At 40.3% G+C, this 16,867-nt stretch overlaps 2 protein-coding genes across 3 annotated transcripts in view; both read left to right on the top strand.

Moving 5' to 3' along the window:
- The window catches only part of SPIDR (scaffold protein involved in DNA repair), a 364,582-nt gene that overhangs the window by 175,740 nt on the left and 171,975 nt on the right, over positions 1–16,867 (top strand). The window lies entirely within an intron of this gene.
- Positions 16,556–16,854, top strand: LOC121151288 (mitochondrial import inner membrane translocase subunit Tim13-like). The gene has a single exon (XM_040972597.1). The coding sequence runs from the start codon at positions 16,559–16,561 to the stop codon at positions 16,850–16,852; it is 294 nt and encodes a 97-aa protein (XP_040828531.1). The 5' UTR covers positions 16,556–16,558; the 3' UTR covers positions 16,853–16,854.

The raw sequence follows: 16,867 nt of genomic DNA, 5'->3' as shown, positions 1-16,867 counted from the left end.
ATAATTGGGGTCAGCAGTTCTTTTATCAAAGCGTTGTGGGTTAAATACGCTTTTCCATGATCTAACACTCTGTAATAGTTGAATCATGGTTATTAAAAAAGCGTAACATTATTATGTTTTTAAAGAAATAATATGAAGCAATGTTGCATTATGGAGCATGAATAATACTTTCAGTGTTTATAAACCTTCTCAGACAATCTGTAGGAATATTTTCTATATTTTGACTTGTAAAATAAGACCAAAATCTTTGTATTTCTCAATAGGCCCATCCCAGATAGTTTGTGTTGTATAGATCCATTCCTTCAAGACTTCTGTGTTTGCCACATAAACTTGGTCCTGACACATCTGCATTTATATTCAAACTGTCCACAGTGTATGACCTCGCCATTATCTTTTCCATAAAAAAGAAACATAGGACCCAGGCTCAATGGTTAAATCCTCACCTTGCAACCTCTGGGATTCCATATGAGCACTGGTTCACATCCTGACTGTTCCACTTTCCATTCAACTCCCTGCCTGTGGCCTGGCAAAGCACTCAAGGACGGCCCAAAGTGTTAAGATCCTGCACGCGCATTGTGGAACCCAGAAGAAGCTCCTGGCTTTGGATTGGCTCAGCTCCAGGCATTGTGGCCATTTGGGGAGTGAACCAGCAGATGGGATATCTTTTTCTCTGTCCTTCTTTTTGTAAATCTGACTTGCTTTTCCAATAAAAATAAGGAAATCTTTTTAAAAAGCATAATAATTATGCTTTTATATCTATCTGTACTTGAACAGTTGTCCTATCCTTACCTAGCTTCTTTATTTGAGTATTTATTTAGATGTTTAATGGAGTACTAGATGGTTTCTCAGTATGCACTGATTTTGCTTATTAAAGAACACGTCTGTAACAGCTCTACTAGATCTTTAGTTGCCATTATGAAGAGAAGACCTCCATTTTTCCTTTAGTGACTTTCTGTATCAAATATTTTAGCTGTTTTACAAAAGAAAACTAAACCTCTTTATGTGGATGAGTATGTACCTCACTGCCACCCACCCAGGTGGTACTCAATCAATACCTGGTTAAAACTAAAGACAGAAAACATGAGTATGTAAACTGTTTAATACGTGATTCATGGATCCACTGGGTTGATAGCTTACTGATAATGGAAGCTCATAAAATTGCTATCAAATTCCTGGACTGCAAATTGATACCAGCTGCATTACAGGATTATCTTTGCATCAAGAATGCCTTTTGTAATTTGCAGGTTGCCATTCCAGATTGTTCTACCAAAGCTCCCTATGTTCCTATCAAGCAGACTCTAATACCTTGGGGGAGCCTAGGAACATTTAAACTTCTGGTTATTTGTGTGTACTTGTAGTAAGTAAGTCTTGTTGGCATTTCTTTTATAATAAGAAGAATTATACATGTTACTCCAGAGGCATATTAGGTGAGCTTTATCATCTGTTGTTTCCAGCTCCTCTATGACTAATTTGACAGAATCAGATGGTTAAAAATCACTAATTAGCTAAGAAAACACTCAGTGTTCCATGATTTTGTCATGACTCCATCTTTAGCCAATTGCATATTGATGCTTAACCCAGGAGACTGAGAAAATGCAAGTAGGTCAAGCAAAATGTTAAAACTCGTACTGGAGGGCCCAGCACGATAGCATAATGGTTAAGGTCCTCGCCTTGAACGCACCAGGATCCCATATGGCCGCCGGTTCTAATCCTGGCAGCTCCACTTCCCATCCAGTTCCCTGCCTGTGGCCCAGGAAAGCAGTCAAAAACAGCCCAAAGCCTTGGGACCTTGCACTTGTGTGGGAGACCCGGAAGGAACTTCCTGGCTCCTGGCTTTGGATTGGCACAGCACCTGCCGTTGCAGCCGCTTGGGGAGTGAATAATCAGACGGAAGATCTTCCTCTCTGTCTCTCCTCTTCTACATCTGCCTTTTCAATAAAATAAATAAATCTTTAAAAAAAAAACTCTTACTGGAAATGGGAATTAAAGTATTTATGCTCAGTGCCATTGCTTTCAGAAACAGGAAACAATAAATGACACACCAGCACTTCAGATATACAGATATACTGTGGCTTAAGTAGAAATGCCTGAAGCTGGAGACTTCTCAGTAATACCCAAGTTTCCCAGCTGGAATATTAATTAGGGTTTACTCTCCCTGAGTGTTTAACTTCTCCTGAGTTTTTTCCAACTTACCACTCAATTAATGCGTATTCTGCCTGTGTCTGGTACATGATATCAATGTATATAATTCATTAATTTTTTTGTATTATCCCTCCTGATTCTGTCTCATGTTCAGAATCTTTTTTAAAAAGATTTATTTAGGGCCCGGCGCGGTGGCACAGTGGTTAGGGTCCTCGCCTTGCACGCCCGGGATCCCATATGGGCGCCGGTGAATCATCGGGCAGAAGATCTTCCTCTCTGTCTCTCCTCTCTGTATATCCGCCTTTCCAATAAAAAAAAATCTTAAAAAAAAAGATTTATTTATTTTTATTGCAAAGTCAAATATATACAGAGAGGAGGAGAGACAGAGAGGAAGATCTCCATTTTGATGGTTCACTCCCCAGGTGGCTACAACGGCAGGTGCTGTGCCAATCCAAAGCCAGGAGCTTCCTCCGGGTCTCCCACTTGGGCGCATGGTCCCAAAGCTGTGGGTCGTCCTCAACTGCATTCCCAGGCCACAGGCAGGGAGCTGGATGGGAAGCGGGGCTGCCGGGATTAAAACCGGCGCCCACATGGGATCCTGGTGCACTCGAGGCCACTACGCTCTCGTGCCGGACCCATGTTCTGAATCTTAAACTGGAAAATTGTGTCTTTCACTTATGTCTTTGTACTCTGTTCCTTTCCAGCACAGATACTTCCATTGTAACCGCATGGCACCAACATGTATAGCTGTTCCATGTCAGTGTCAACTTCCCTTGTGTTTCCAGGCAATATCGGCAACATATTGATACCTGTCATAATATAGCTGCTCCTTTCCGAAACAGCTAGAGTCCTTTTGTCATAGAAAATACAGTTTCTGTAGTCAACCCTATCTGTGCAGATTCTCGGAGTCTAATATTTTGGTGTTTGTTTAGTTTTTTGTTTTGTGTTTTTCAAGTTCAGGCACTGTTCAGTCTTGCAGTTCTGGAATCCTGTAACCTATGAAGTGAGTTGCATGGCTAGTATTACAAGCATACTGTATCTAAAGGTAGGATAAAGTGAGAAGGAAAATGAGTTAACATGTGTAAATGGATGCTAGGGACCTCTAAGAAAGGAATAAATTATCAATAGATAGTTTAGAGTCCTCATTTCTACAAATAGTTACTACCCATTTTTTGTAGTTGCCTGTTGGTAGCCAAAGTTTGGTACCTGCTAGGCTAAACTGCACTTGCAGCATGACTATCAGAAACATGGCAGACATAAAAGAGAAAACCAAACCTGAAGGGTAGATGTTTGGCACAGTTGTTAACACGCTCTGACTGTAGCAGGATGCCTAGGTTTGAGTCTCCATTCTGTTGCTGAACCATCTTTCTGATTATTCTCACACTGAGAGGCAGCAGGTGCTAACTCAAAGACTTGAGTCTCTGTTACCCACAGAGGAGCCTCGGATGGATTTCTGGACTCCTGGTTTCAGACTAGGTCAGCCCTGGCTATTGCCAGAATTTGGAGAGTAAAACAATGGAAGGAAGAATATCTCTCTCTCTTTCTCTCTCTCTCTCTCTCTTTCTCTCTCTCTCTCTCTCTCTCTCTCTCTCTCCCTCTCTCCCTCTCCATCTCCTCTAGATAAATAAGATGTTAATCAGTTTAACAAAACCAGAATAAGTATAATCTAGTGAGGAAGAACTGTTTTCCTGTCCTAATAGAAAGGATTCAATATAATTAACTATGGGGCAAGCTAATTTCTTACAAATAATTATTGTACCTGGCAAGTTGAATACTGTTGTATTAGTAAACAGTCTAGCTGTGGTGAGAGGTTGCCTGTAGCACTGTGGTTAGTTCACTTAGAAGTCTATTGAACAAACCATGACCTGTTTTGAAAAGTATCAGTAAACATGCACAAAACTATCCTGTTTCATTTTATGTTCAGGGTTATATCCACATACTTCTCCCAGTCATTTTGTTGCGAGTTCTTTAGTCTTCATCCTTCCAGAATACTTGTTCCTCTAAACTTCAGTTTTGGTGAGACATTTTGGCTCCCACTGCAGGCCATCTTTGCTTTCTGATCAGACAGATGGTGAAATGATATTCTGAAAGAATGTTCCCAACAAGCTACCTAAGTAGTTTCCAGTGTCTGTGAATCAGTGGGATCCGTACATTACATAATTACTCCTGGGCCGACTAGCCCAAGGATGTGGTACATGAAGAGCTGCTCATTTTTTGGGACTTTTCCCTGGAGAGAGTCATAAAGCTGTGACAGTCTACCTCTAGCCACTGTCCATATCATGTTGGTCCATCTGTGTACAAATATCCGCCTCTGTCTCCTCAGACAACTGGTCATATAGACTTTCCCATAAACCAGATGTGTGTGTTGAAGGAATGATGGCAGGTGTAGCAAAAGTAGACATACTGATACTATAAGCTTCCTGTTCAGGAAACTTACTTGGTTTCATATGCTATTCCTGAATCTGCTACATGAGCACATGTAGCTTCCACTGGAGGACACAGTGTTCCTTGGTGTGTCCATTTTTGCAGCCAGATGAATCAGATAGTACCCAATTCATGACTGGTGCCCTAGCCATCAATAGATTATGGCCAAGGTTTCCTAGTTAACTAACATGGTCAAATATTCATCTCCGCTAAGAACCATGTCAACCAAGAGATATTTGTCACAGGAAAAATGATTAAAAAGAGTATGGCTTGCTCCTGGAACCTTGGGGCCTTGTGTTTTGGTTTGGAGTATCCTGGTTAGCTATAGGCATTTCTGTTGTTCATGAGTGATGATGGAACTTTGTGTATTACATTCTGATCCATGTGTATTCTTTCTTGTTTGTATCCTGAGCATGCTCTCCACCTCACTTAATGTTGACAGCTTTACAGGACAGTAAATAAAACATAAATAAATGAAAAGCATATTTTGCCTCAAAAAGCAGATACACCATAACACTCTAAGTAGTTTTGTGTGTATGTGTGTATGTGTGTGTGATGTAAAATGAAACAGTATTTTTTCACTTTGAAGGAAATATTTCAACATACCCCACATTGCCCCAATAGCTATTTTACTCAAGTAGACTTTTCCTAATTTTTTTTCAGTATGTCTTTGGCCCTCTGGCATATTCTGAATTTATCAGGACATTCTAGGGGTTATCTGTTTCTTTTTGCCAACAAGCCTGTCAGTGAGATGCCATCACATCGTATGGAAATGGTGTGATGATTAAGGCTTCCAAACAGTATGCTGTGGCACAGAATCAGGGCTGACATTGGACTGAGGTAGTGTGGTAAAATTGCATGCATTCTGTTTCCACCACCTCCCCCTGCAAATGAAAACAAGTCACTTCCTTGTTTCTCTATCCATTGGGATAAGAACCATACGCATGGCTGTTTGGTTTTTTGGTCAGATCAAAGGCTGCACACCAGATACGTTGATTTGCTGCAGTAGGAAACAAATCTCCATCAGCAGCTGCAGCTGAGTGGACTTACTCCTTGATTCATTTTGTAGTAGTGATCTTTCTGTCTCTGCCAAGAGCTGCCACACTAGGAAAATAACCTCCTAACCTTTGTGATTGTCCCTCAATAGACGCAGCATTGCTTTAGGTTTGCTAGCTTGGCACGGGAGAGAATCAGGAACTTCTCGTTGGGTGTTCCAGTGCCTGCAGTGCTCAGTTTCCAGGGTCATTCCATGGCTTCAGATACCCACCGTCAACCATGAGCCAAAAATATTGGATAGAAAATTCCAGGAATAAATAACCAACAAGTTTTAAACTGCACACCATTTTGAGTAACATGATGGAGTCATGAGCCACCATGCTCTAACATATTCCTGTCTGAGATACCCAGCTATGTATGTTGGATGCCCATTGGTCACCTTGTATCCATCTCAACTAAGGCAGTATCACAGTACTTGTGTTACTAAGAGAAAAAAAATTCAGAAGTTGCCAAAGTCCGCAGTACAATAATGTGTTTTAACAAAGAGACCACTTTCACTATAGTATATTGTTACTATTGATCTGTGTTATTATTAGGTCTTTATCCATTCCAGTTATCACCAGTATATATGTACAGAAGAGAGCACAGCATCCATAGGTTCTGTATCGTCTGGTTTCAGGCACCCATTAAGGCTGTTGGAACATATCTCCCGTAGATAAGGAAGGCAATTGTATCTGAGTAATGGCACAGGCAGAGGAATTCTGCCTGTTTGTGAAGGTCTATTCCATCTATTCCAAAACTCAGATCTTGCACAGGTAAGCTGAGACAGGTGCATTGTGAGGCCCATAAAGCCTCTGCTGTCCTGGATTCAGTGCACACATGCCATACATATATACCCACTACACTATATGCCAATACGTAATGCACATGACACAACAAACAAATGTGCATGAATGTCATATACGCAGTACACACATGCCATGCATATATACCCACTGCATATACCAGTACAGAACACAGCACACACAGCACAACAAACAAATATGCATGAATGTAACGAACACAGTGCACACATCCACATCCACAGAGGGCCGTTAAGATGTTTATGGAAAACTCATACTGTGGAAAGACTACACATGAATTCTTAATTTTGTGCACCAAAATAAAATTATCTTTCAATTTCATTTGTCAATGAACTTTTGAAGTTCCCTCATACAACATACACAGCACACAATTATACATGCTACTTATATAATAGCATGCATAAAATGCACATACAAAATATGTATGACAAATGAGCCATGCATTATATGTGCAACACATACACCCACACTTTTTCCAGAAACTAGAATTTGTTTCATGTTACATGTTTATTGCTCCTAACAATAACATATAATGCTTTTTAAAGAGTTATTTATTTGTTTATTTATCTGAAAGAGACAAATACATACAGAGATCTTCTACCTGCTGATTATTCCCCAAAAAGCTGCAGTGCCCTAAGCCAGGAGTCAGGGACTCCATCTGGATCACCACATGGGTGCTGGGGGTCTAAGCATCATCCATTGCCTCCCAGGCACATTATTAGGGAGCTAGATCAGAAATAGAGCACCTGGAACTTGAACCATAACTTCCATATGGAATGCTGGTGTTGCAAGCAGCAGTTTAACTCACAGTATCACAACACCATCCCTAATAGAATATATTATTAAGAAACTCAAAATCAGATTTGAGAGGGGCAGTTGGAAGGGGTAATGTTGAATAAACCTAAAATCTAAATTTTTATTTGACCTATAATCATTACTTGCAATTGTGGCATTTTTTTTTCTAAAAATAAAATCTCACCAGATAATTTGCTTAAAACACAGTTTATAGGGGAATATTCAGTCTCATTAATAGTCAAAGAAATTAAATTAAAATGCCTTGACAGAATGGTAAATGCCAGTGTATATATGTAGTTGTAGGTGTAAATACACATGCTGGTACATCAGAGGGGTGTGCTACAATGTATCATTGTCATTTTTGGAAATCAGTATGGCACTGTGTGTCACGCTCAGGTCTGTATCTGTGTCTGCAGATTGATTCTAAGGAAGTTATTTTGCAAGAACATAATTATTAGCATAAAAAATTTTATATAAGATAGAACACCTCTTTCCTCCCCTGAAGACATTTCATACATGTACAAAGTTATAATATAGAATGGAGGAGTTGACTACATGGCTCAGTAGACTAATCCTGCCTCCCTCAAGCCCCAACATCCCCTGTGGACACTGGTTTGTGTCCCAGCTGCTCTACTTTGCATCCAGCTCTTTGTTTATGATCTGAGAAAGCAGTAGAGAACAGCCCAAAGCATTGGGACCTTGCAACCATGTGGGAGACCTGGAAGAAGCTCCTGGCTCCTGGCTTCCAATCGGCTTAACTCCAATTGTTGAGACCACTTGGGGAGTGAACCAGCAGATGAAAAATCTTTATCTCTCCTCTCTGTAAATCTGCCCTTCTAATAAAAATAAATAAATCTCTTTTAAAGAATTCAAAAATAAAAACTGTAATACAGAATGGAGAAACAATATGATATTTGCAAAATACAGAGTACAAAATGTTATGAATACTCTTTGCAAATTAGTAGATATACATATTGGTAGGCTACAAATAGTTCTGAATAAAAACTCTAAAGATAATTTGTGTGTTTGTATTTTCTTTGTAATAGTTTTGTATTTCAGTTTCTGTCTGTAAGCAGTATTTTCTCCTTACAGAAGAATACATCCACTGCTTTGTTCAATTGAGACTTTTCTTCCTTTCTCTTGAGAAGGGACTGTTTAGGGGGTGCGTTAAGGCCAGCTGGTAGACCTCCAGGCATTGCTCTCACTTGTCTGCGTACTGCAGCCTGTGATCACTGTCCCTTTAATGCTATTACAAGGTCACTTTCTTCGTTGCTACCCTCTAACCCAATTAATAAAACAGCTTTGAATATTAAGAGAAAATAAAGCTTAGAAAGCCAGCTCTATTCTTTCTGTGGGTTTTTTTTTTCTTCCTTTATGTTTTTGGCTTTATTTTGCTTTGCTTCGCTTTGCTTTTCTTTGCTTTGCTTTGCTTTGCTTTGCCCTGTTTTGTTTTTTAAGAGGAAGATTCTGCCCGTCTTCAAAGAATAACATGAAGGAGTTCTCAGTATGATTTAGTGCAGGCCTCATCTGCTATCTCTTGCCGGGGTTTGGCTGGAGGCGGGAGCTTCCCGACAGCTCTGACCACGGAGAGGTGGAATGCGGTGCTGACGTCAGGGCTGCTCCTGGGAATGTTTTGCATTCCTCTTCCTGGCAGTGGTCAGGTGGCTTCCAGCAAGAATGAAGGACAACAGCTTCCAAAGGGGAAAAAAAGGAGAGGAAGAAAAGAACAGTTTTAATCAAAGTACTGTGGGGGAAGGCACTTTTATTCTAAGCCAAAATCGAAATTAGAACCAGATGTCTTATGTTCTGAGGCTGCACGGATGTTCAGTATATTTATTAATGACTGTAATAGCTGAGCTATTTGGCTGTTTGCGGAAGTTAAATCTTGAAACTCTCTTTTAAAAATTTTGGAAAAAATAGTTTTTGTCGTTGACATTTTAAATATGAAAACAGCTTTTTGCTGGTAAATATGAGGACCCTGATGACTTGGTCCTGTAGGTAATGTCCAGGCTGTTTTAAGGTCTCTTATTCTTTTGAAAAGTTGCTTCTGAAACATAAAATAACTGCAGTCTGTTAATGTATTTTGTGCTGTTCCGATAAATTGAAGCCATTCATTTTGGAGAGGCAAAATCTGTTTTACCATCTGCTACAGAATGATTTTTCTCAAAATCTTTACATTTCCAACATTACTTCTGTATATTACATTGCTGCTCAGATTAGATATTCAAAACAGAACTTAGCAGATTTTTAATTTAATAAGCATAGGTTTTGCCGAAGTAAATCAACATTATAATTATCCATGAGACAGAAAACGGACAGTTAAATTTTAAATGAGTTTTTTCTTCTAGCCACTAAAGTACCTTTCAATTTATTGTACTAGTTTAACAAATCAAAATGTATCTGTCTTTACTTCAAATGAAATACTATGCATTTGGTGTGGAACAGGGGGAAATGTTACCTTTAGGGAGATTTTCACTTATTTTGACTTTTTAAATTATTTAATCCTGTTTATTTTATTTTTATTTTTTTGTTTCATTTTATGACACGGTTTCATAGGCTCCGGGGTTCCCCTAACCTCTCCACCTGCTCTCCCCACATGGTGGAATCCTCCACCTAGTTGCAGTGTTACAGTTCAAATCAGGTCATGATTCTTCCATTGTAAGCATGCATAGAGTCCAGCCTTTTATTGTACAGATAGATTCAGCACATTCTTGGGGAGACCATCTCTGGTCTGAAAGCAGAGCTGGCAAAGTATTATTATCCTGTCCAATGAAAAGCCACAACATAGTGTTAATAACTATTTACATCATTAAGGGGTTAATTGATATGGTTTTGAGTGACCGATATGTTAGAAGGTGCAAGTTCTTAACCACATCTTGTGACTACTTCATTGACATTTCAATTTTTAGTTTATACACATCTGGCTGCTATATACCTTGAAATGGTTATAGGGTACTATTTCAGCTGTCTCTGGCCTGTTTTCATTTTATATTTAACAGCTTATAGTATTGAAGCATGATTTAACTGAACTTGGACAGTTTTAGGGTAGTCCAACCAGGCTTATAACTCTAACAAGGCATTTGTTAACAATAGAGGTGTGGAGCAGTTTTAGGTGGGGTGTGCAGAGAAATCTTCACCTCCCCAGTGAGGAGTAACTAATCTTTGTGACCTGCCTAGTTAGGTATATGTTAAAGCAATTCTATTAACAGCATTTCTCTAGTTTAGGTGAAATCTGTTTGAACACTTCCTGTTATAAGCTGAAATGGAAAGCTGGCTTCCTGTTGCAGGTCATGCTGCTGGTGAGGAATTTCCAGAAATGTGGAGAAGTGCTGACTCATGGTATACAGTGGACTGATCCAGCAGCAAGTAGGGCTTCAGGGGGTTTTGGAGCTCTTGGCTGAAGCAAGCAAAATCTGTGACTGTAACTTCTGTTTTATTTTTACGGGTTGGGGGTGATGGTGCAAGGGAGCCTTAGGTGGGATCCTTGACAATAGCTTCAAAATAGCTGTAAGTTCTAACATTTGATACACCTCTCAGGGTGGGTTTTCCTAAATAATCTGTGATTAGAATTTGGGAGGCAGGTTGTTTTTATAGTCCCTCCCTTTCTGTTGTTCTTTTACATGCGATTGCACCTTTGATGTTTGTGTGCTTGGTCTGTCCTGTGTGTTTTACATTTATTGAATTGTCTAGTTCTGAAATTATAGGTTGAGTTTAAAAATTTTTTTTTCTTTTCATTGATTTGGTATAGATTAGGGTGAGGTGGGGCCTTTCCCTAACAAAAACTCATCTGTAGTGTCATAAAGTTAATCTACTGCAAATGTATGCATCAGCTCCACAGTGAGTGCTAGCTCCTTGTGGGTGCAGAGAGCACTGGCAAGAGAATGATGGGCTCGTATTCCTGACGCTGAGGGGAGAGATGAGTGGAGGGTATTTGTGCAGTCCCTGTACTGGACTGCTGTGTGGTGCCGTGGTAGAGCTCTCCCGGCATGGTGAGGCGTGGAAGACAGCTCTGTCAATCTCTGCTCAAGTCTACAGACTGGTTTCCTTTGATGAGACTCTGAGGTTATCAGAGTTGCTGATTAAAAGTAATATAAGTAGCAAATGCTAGGAAAAACAAAAATTAGCAAACAGTCTAATGAGGAAAGTGAGACAAATAAAAACGTGTATGTGGCAGAGGTTTACTTTTGGAATGAAAAACAGAACAAATCTAAACAGCAGGCTGCAGATGGTGTGTGGTGACTTGATGCTGCCACCCAAAACAACTTGCCAGCTTTGAGCTGGTATTGCAGTTGTGTGTTCAAAGGCTGTGCTCCTTAACAAAGCTGTCATGAGCTTTATTTCTGGGGGCTACCTTTCTCCCATACTCCTGAAGAATTTGGATGACGACTGGTTAGTTCTAGGGAATCAAAGAACCACAAAACTTTATTTTAAAACTGTTTCCTTAGAAGTTGACAAAGGAGGGGCACATGCCCTTTTGGACAGACTCCACGTGGCTGGGGGACCCTTTGCCATAGACGTTAACCTGCACACCTGACACACAAGGGTACCCTTGGACAATAAACCCATCAGTTATCTGCCAGTTTCTGTTGCTGAAAGACTGAAAAGAACCAAGTGACCTGTTTTGGTGCTTACTGGGAATCACTAACAATGAAGCTCATATTTCTAGCTGTGAGCACTTGTTTAGTCTGAACATTGAGGATTCTGCCTCAGTGATCTGTCTGGGCACCTAGTGAGCCATGGTGCGTGTGTGAGTACACTCAGCTGTGATACCTGCTTGTGGTACTTAGCAATGGTCACTCTAAGCCAATGATCCTTGCCAGTGGTCAGGATTCAGCTACTGCAGTTGAGAAATCTCAGGACCAGATTAATCACAAAATCACAGATTCTGTTTTATTTATTTATGGGCGATTTATCTGTTACAATCAATTCCCTGTAAAATTCTAGTTCCTAAATTGTCTGAATTACTTTATGCATATGTTGACAAAGAATCTAGATGTCACATAGAATAAGTATATATGAGGAGTTTTTAAAAAAAATTGTGGTAAAATACACATATACCATAAAACTTACTGTTTTAAACATTTGTAACTGTACAATATAATAGTATTGGCTTTTTATAATGTGTTAAAAGCAACCCCACTGTCTACTTCTTGATATTTTTTAATCATCCCAAAAAGAAACTGTGCCCACTACACATCAAATCCTCAGATTCCTCTCACCCTGCTCCAGTTTCAGGCCCTGTGAATTTGCCTGTTCTGGGTCATTCGTGTGAGAGAAATCCTATAATGTTTTTTCTCTCGTGTTGCCTCATTTTACTTAACATGCAGTGTTCAGAGCTTATTCATGTTAGATCATGTGCCAGAATTTCCTTCATCCTGTGTGTATACCACCCCTTATTCATTGGCTGATAGACATTGCTTTGTTTCCATCTTTTCGGCTACTATGAGTATTCCTGCTGGGATCATGGATGTGCACATAACTGTCTCAACCATGCTGTCTGTGCATTTGAAAGTTCTTTTGGCTGTGTAGCTAGGAGTGAAGTTGTTGAACTGTAAAATCATTTTCTCAGTTCTTACAGAACTACTATATTGTTGTACCATTTTACATTGTTGCCAGCAATGGATGAGAAATAATTTCTCTACATTCTAACAGTATTTGTTGTTTTTTCTTCTTAATTCTGCTTCCGATTTGCATTTCTCTAATCACTTGAAATGTTGAGCACATGAAGGTTTTTTTCTCTCTCTTTTAAGTTTATTGATTCTTATTTATTTGAAAGGCAAAGCAACACACGGAGAGACAGAGTCAGAGAGATCTTCCATCGGCTGGCTTGGTTTGCAGATCTCTGCAATAGCAGGAGATGGACCAGGCTGAAGCCAGCACCTGGGAGCTTTATCTGAATCTCTCACGTGGTTGATGTAGACTTGGGTCATCACCTGCTGCCTCCCGGAGTACATGTAAACAGGATTGAAAGCAGAGGCAGGACTCTAGTCTAGGTACTGGGATGTGGGATATAGGCAGTCCAAGCCGTGATTTCCACTGTAACACAAAGTCCACTCCCATGAAGCATGCTGATTATTCCTGGTAAAATATCAAGTTGCCATGGCCTTACAAAGTAAGTCTGCAACAAAAATGCAGAGTTCCTTGTCAGGCCTTCTGTGATCCAATCCCACCTTCGCTTACCCGCAGACACTGGCACCAGTGTTAGGCTGAATGAAGTACAGGCCCATAGGCTGCCCTAGGGGCTGCTGCTCCCTGCGGGTTCAGAAGAGGAAAATGGGCTCTGCTCTAACCAGCAGACCACTACAGAATGTTTTCTTGCTATATTTGTAACAAATTCATATTGTATCTAAAATGATTATGTTTGTTTATATTGTATTAATTTTTAGTTTTCTCAGAAAAAAGCAGGCTTTTAATCCAAAGATATGAAAAAATGCATAATCATTAAGTAATTAGCAATTTTGTAAAAGTATTATCATGGAACATTTGCTTATCTTTATGGTTTTATTAGCAGTACCTCAGGTTCTGCCCTCTTAAGTAATGTGTGAACATCAGAGTGACCAACACAAACCTCCATGATGCACCTAAGCCACTCCATGTGGCTTCTAGAGGCAGTCAACATATGCAGTCAAATACAGGCTATACAAGGTATTTCAGAAAAGTTGATGAAAGTGAAGTTAAGGCAAGTTTATTTTTCCACAAACTTTGTGAAATATCCTCTTACGAGAGAGCTGCCAGCCTAAAACAGCATACTGGTTTACAGTAAGATATTTTTCCCTGTAGATAGGAGTACCCCTTACTTCAAATAACAGTAAAAATGTAATATGGTAACTTTATAAGCCAGTAATACAGTTATTTATTATCATTATAAAATATCATTAACTGTGCCTAGTTGTATATACCATATTTTAAGATAACCAGCATTGCAGTAGATGTGTCTATATCACAAATATGAGTATTCTACTATGAAATGTGTCTATCATCATATACGTTATTGCACTCTGTAACGTGTATGCCATTATGGTTGTCACTTCACTAGGGAGAAAAAAAGGAATGTTTCAGTTTTATTACTATCTTACAGGACCACCTTCATCCATCTCAAATGTATTTTGCTGTACAATATAGGTAGGGATGGGTTTTAATTTTTTTTTTCAAATAGTTTTTTCAACATCACTTCCTGAATAGTTTACTCCCACTGTTTTTAAATGTCTCTCTAATCACATACTATATTCTTATACATTTTTTTAAGATTTATTTATTTATTGGAAAGTCAGATATACAGAGAGGAGGAGAGGCAGAGAAGAACAAGTTCTGTCCTATGATTCACTCCCCAAGTGAGCGCAACGGCCGATGCTATGCCGATCTGAAGCTCGGATCCAGGAACTTCTTCCGAGTATCCCACATGGGTACAGGGTCCCAAAGCTTTGGGCCGTCCTCGACTGCTTTCACAGGCCACAAGCAGGGTGCTGGATGAGAAGTGGAGCTGCTGGGATTAGAACCGGCACCCATATGGGATCCCGGCGGGTTCAAGGTAAGGACTTTAGCCACTAGGCCATGCCACCGGACCCATCTTATACATTTTGATAAGATCTGTTTCTGACCTCTGTAATGTTCCATTGCATTGATACCTGTACTTTTTCATTTTGATCTTTTCAGCTAAACTAATTTACTTTCTACCATTAGTGTCTTGTCTTTGCGAGGAATTTGAAAATGAAATACCTGCTATTAGTTATTCATTTTTGTTTCTCTGTTTTCCTGAAAACTCCCAAAAAAAGAATTTCAGAGTATTATCTCTTTTGTAACATCAAGAGATAAATACTTTAAAGCACTGTACCCATTCCTGTATTGATCCATTGGCTTGTTAATGATTAGCTAAGCATATGTAAAGCTGCATGGATGGCAGGGTCCTGTCCTGTTCATCTTTTTACATTCTGTAGAAACAGACACACAGTCTACGGCCATACCACCCTGAACGTGCCCGATCTCATCTGATCTCGGGAGCTAAGCAGGGTCGGGCCTGGTTAGTACTTGGATGGGAGAAACAGACACACATTCTGAGTCAATTTCATAGGAATTGAACGAATTTGAATCATTTAATTTTATGCTTGTGTCAGGCATGCTCCAAAAAGTCTACTTAACTAGTATTTTGCTCAATGATTTTCAGCATTAGCCTTGAGAATCTCTGAACCCTGCATTTTTCTGTCTCAGCCCCTGACCTGATTCCTGTCTTTTCCAATCTAACCATTGGCAGCCCAAAATAATACGCCGGAGATGACATGGGTAAAAAAATGCTACCCATATTTAATGCTCTGTGTGTTTAAGCCTTAACTCATACTTAAAGGAGGCATTATGATCCTAACTTTGTAGATACAGAAACTGACGTCAGAAAGATGAAATAATTTGCAGGATAGCCTGCCACAACAGGTCACAAAACCATTGTGACATTGGTCTGGCTTCAGAGGAGAGTCCATCATTGCACTTAGATTTGCTTCAGTGTTTAGCCCACAGTGACATAGGAATGTCAACTTTTCTTGAGTCTTTTTTAGTTTATAGATGAGAGACAGGATTGTTCATGACCTTCAGAAAATTTAAACAAGGTAAATGAGGCTCAGAGAATTTTCTAGAATCATGAGTCCTAAACTGTAGCCTGCCTTTTGTGGGTGCAGCATGACTATGTCCTGTCACTTCATACAGCTTCTGTCTAACTGTCGACATAGCCTCTTTGTAAAGAAAAATAAAAAGACATTGCTTCTTCAGACAAAAATGTTTGTGTAGCAATTTGAGAATGAATATTGGATCCAAGCTATCTGACAAAGGGAGAATCCTAAGAGTGGAAGTCAGAAAGAATCCACTCATGCCTTGGTAGCCCCCAGTGGTTCCAGCAGGATTCTCCAAGGACATGTTGAGTTTAACCTAAATTTACATCATGATCGGAGGTGCTTGGACTAATAAAATAGAAGTCACCATGTTTCACATTCTGCCTTCCCTTTCTACTTTTTGCTTTCTGCTTAAGAACAAATAATTAAAAACAGACATATCTCTTGGGAATTATGGAATGTGCATGGCTATGAATGAAGAAACCTATGGGAAGATGCCAGAAGCACGTTCTATCATTGTTCTAGTAGAACAGCAATCTACTCTTTGTTGGATGCACCCCAGTTTTCTTTTGTTGTTTGGTTTTCTTGTTTGTTTGGTGGGATGGGAATATGTGCAGGGTAGGGCGTGTTCTGTGTGGACGAAGGTTCTTCTTAGCTGTTAAAATGTATGAGTAGGAGGTTGTAGTTGGTGGACGGGTGCCGCCTGCTCCCGTGAGGCCCTGCGCGCAGCAGCGTGAGGGCGCCATGGAGGGCGGCTTCGACTCCGACCTGGGGGCGCTGGCAGTGGGCAGCGGGCAGCTGGACCCGGGGCTCATCATGGAGCAGGCGAAGGTGCAGATCGCCGTGGCCAACGCACAGGAGCTGCTGCAGAGGATGACAGACAAGTGTTTCTGCAAGTGCATCAGGAAGCCCGGGGGCTCGCTTGACAACTCGGAGCAGAAGTGCCTCGCCATGTGCATGGACCGCTACATGGACGCCTGGAACGCCGTGTCGCGCGCATACAACTCGCGGCTGCAGCGGGAGCGTGCCAACATGTGACCTCGGGGGGCTGGG

The sequence above is a fragment of the Ochotona curzoniae genome, unplaced genomic scaffold (genome assembly GCF_017591425.1).
Source record: "Ochotona curzoniae isolate NIBS_2020 unplaced genomic scaffold, NIBS_Ocur_1.0 contig_2318, whole genome shotgun sequence".
Lineage (NCBI taxonomy): Eukaryota > Metazoa > Chordata > Mammalia > Lagomorpha > Ochotonidae > Ochotona > Ochotona curzoniae.
The sequence above is the reverse complement of the archived record's forward strand: the minus strand, read 5'-3'. Positions and strand labels throughout refer to the sequence as shown.

Bases quoted from the DNA above. Each gene is read 5' to 3' on its own strand.
- LOC121151288 (XM_040972597.1), top strand. From the start codon at position 16,559: ATGGAGGGCGGCTTCGACTCCGACCTGGGGGCGCTGGCAGTGGGCAGC.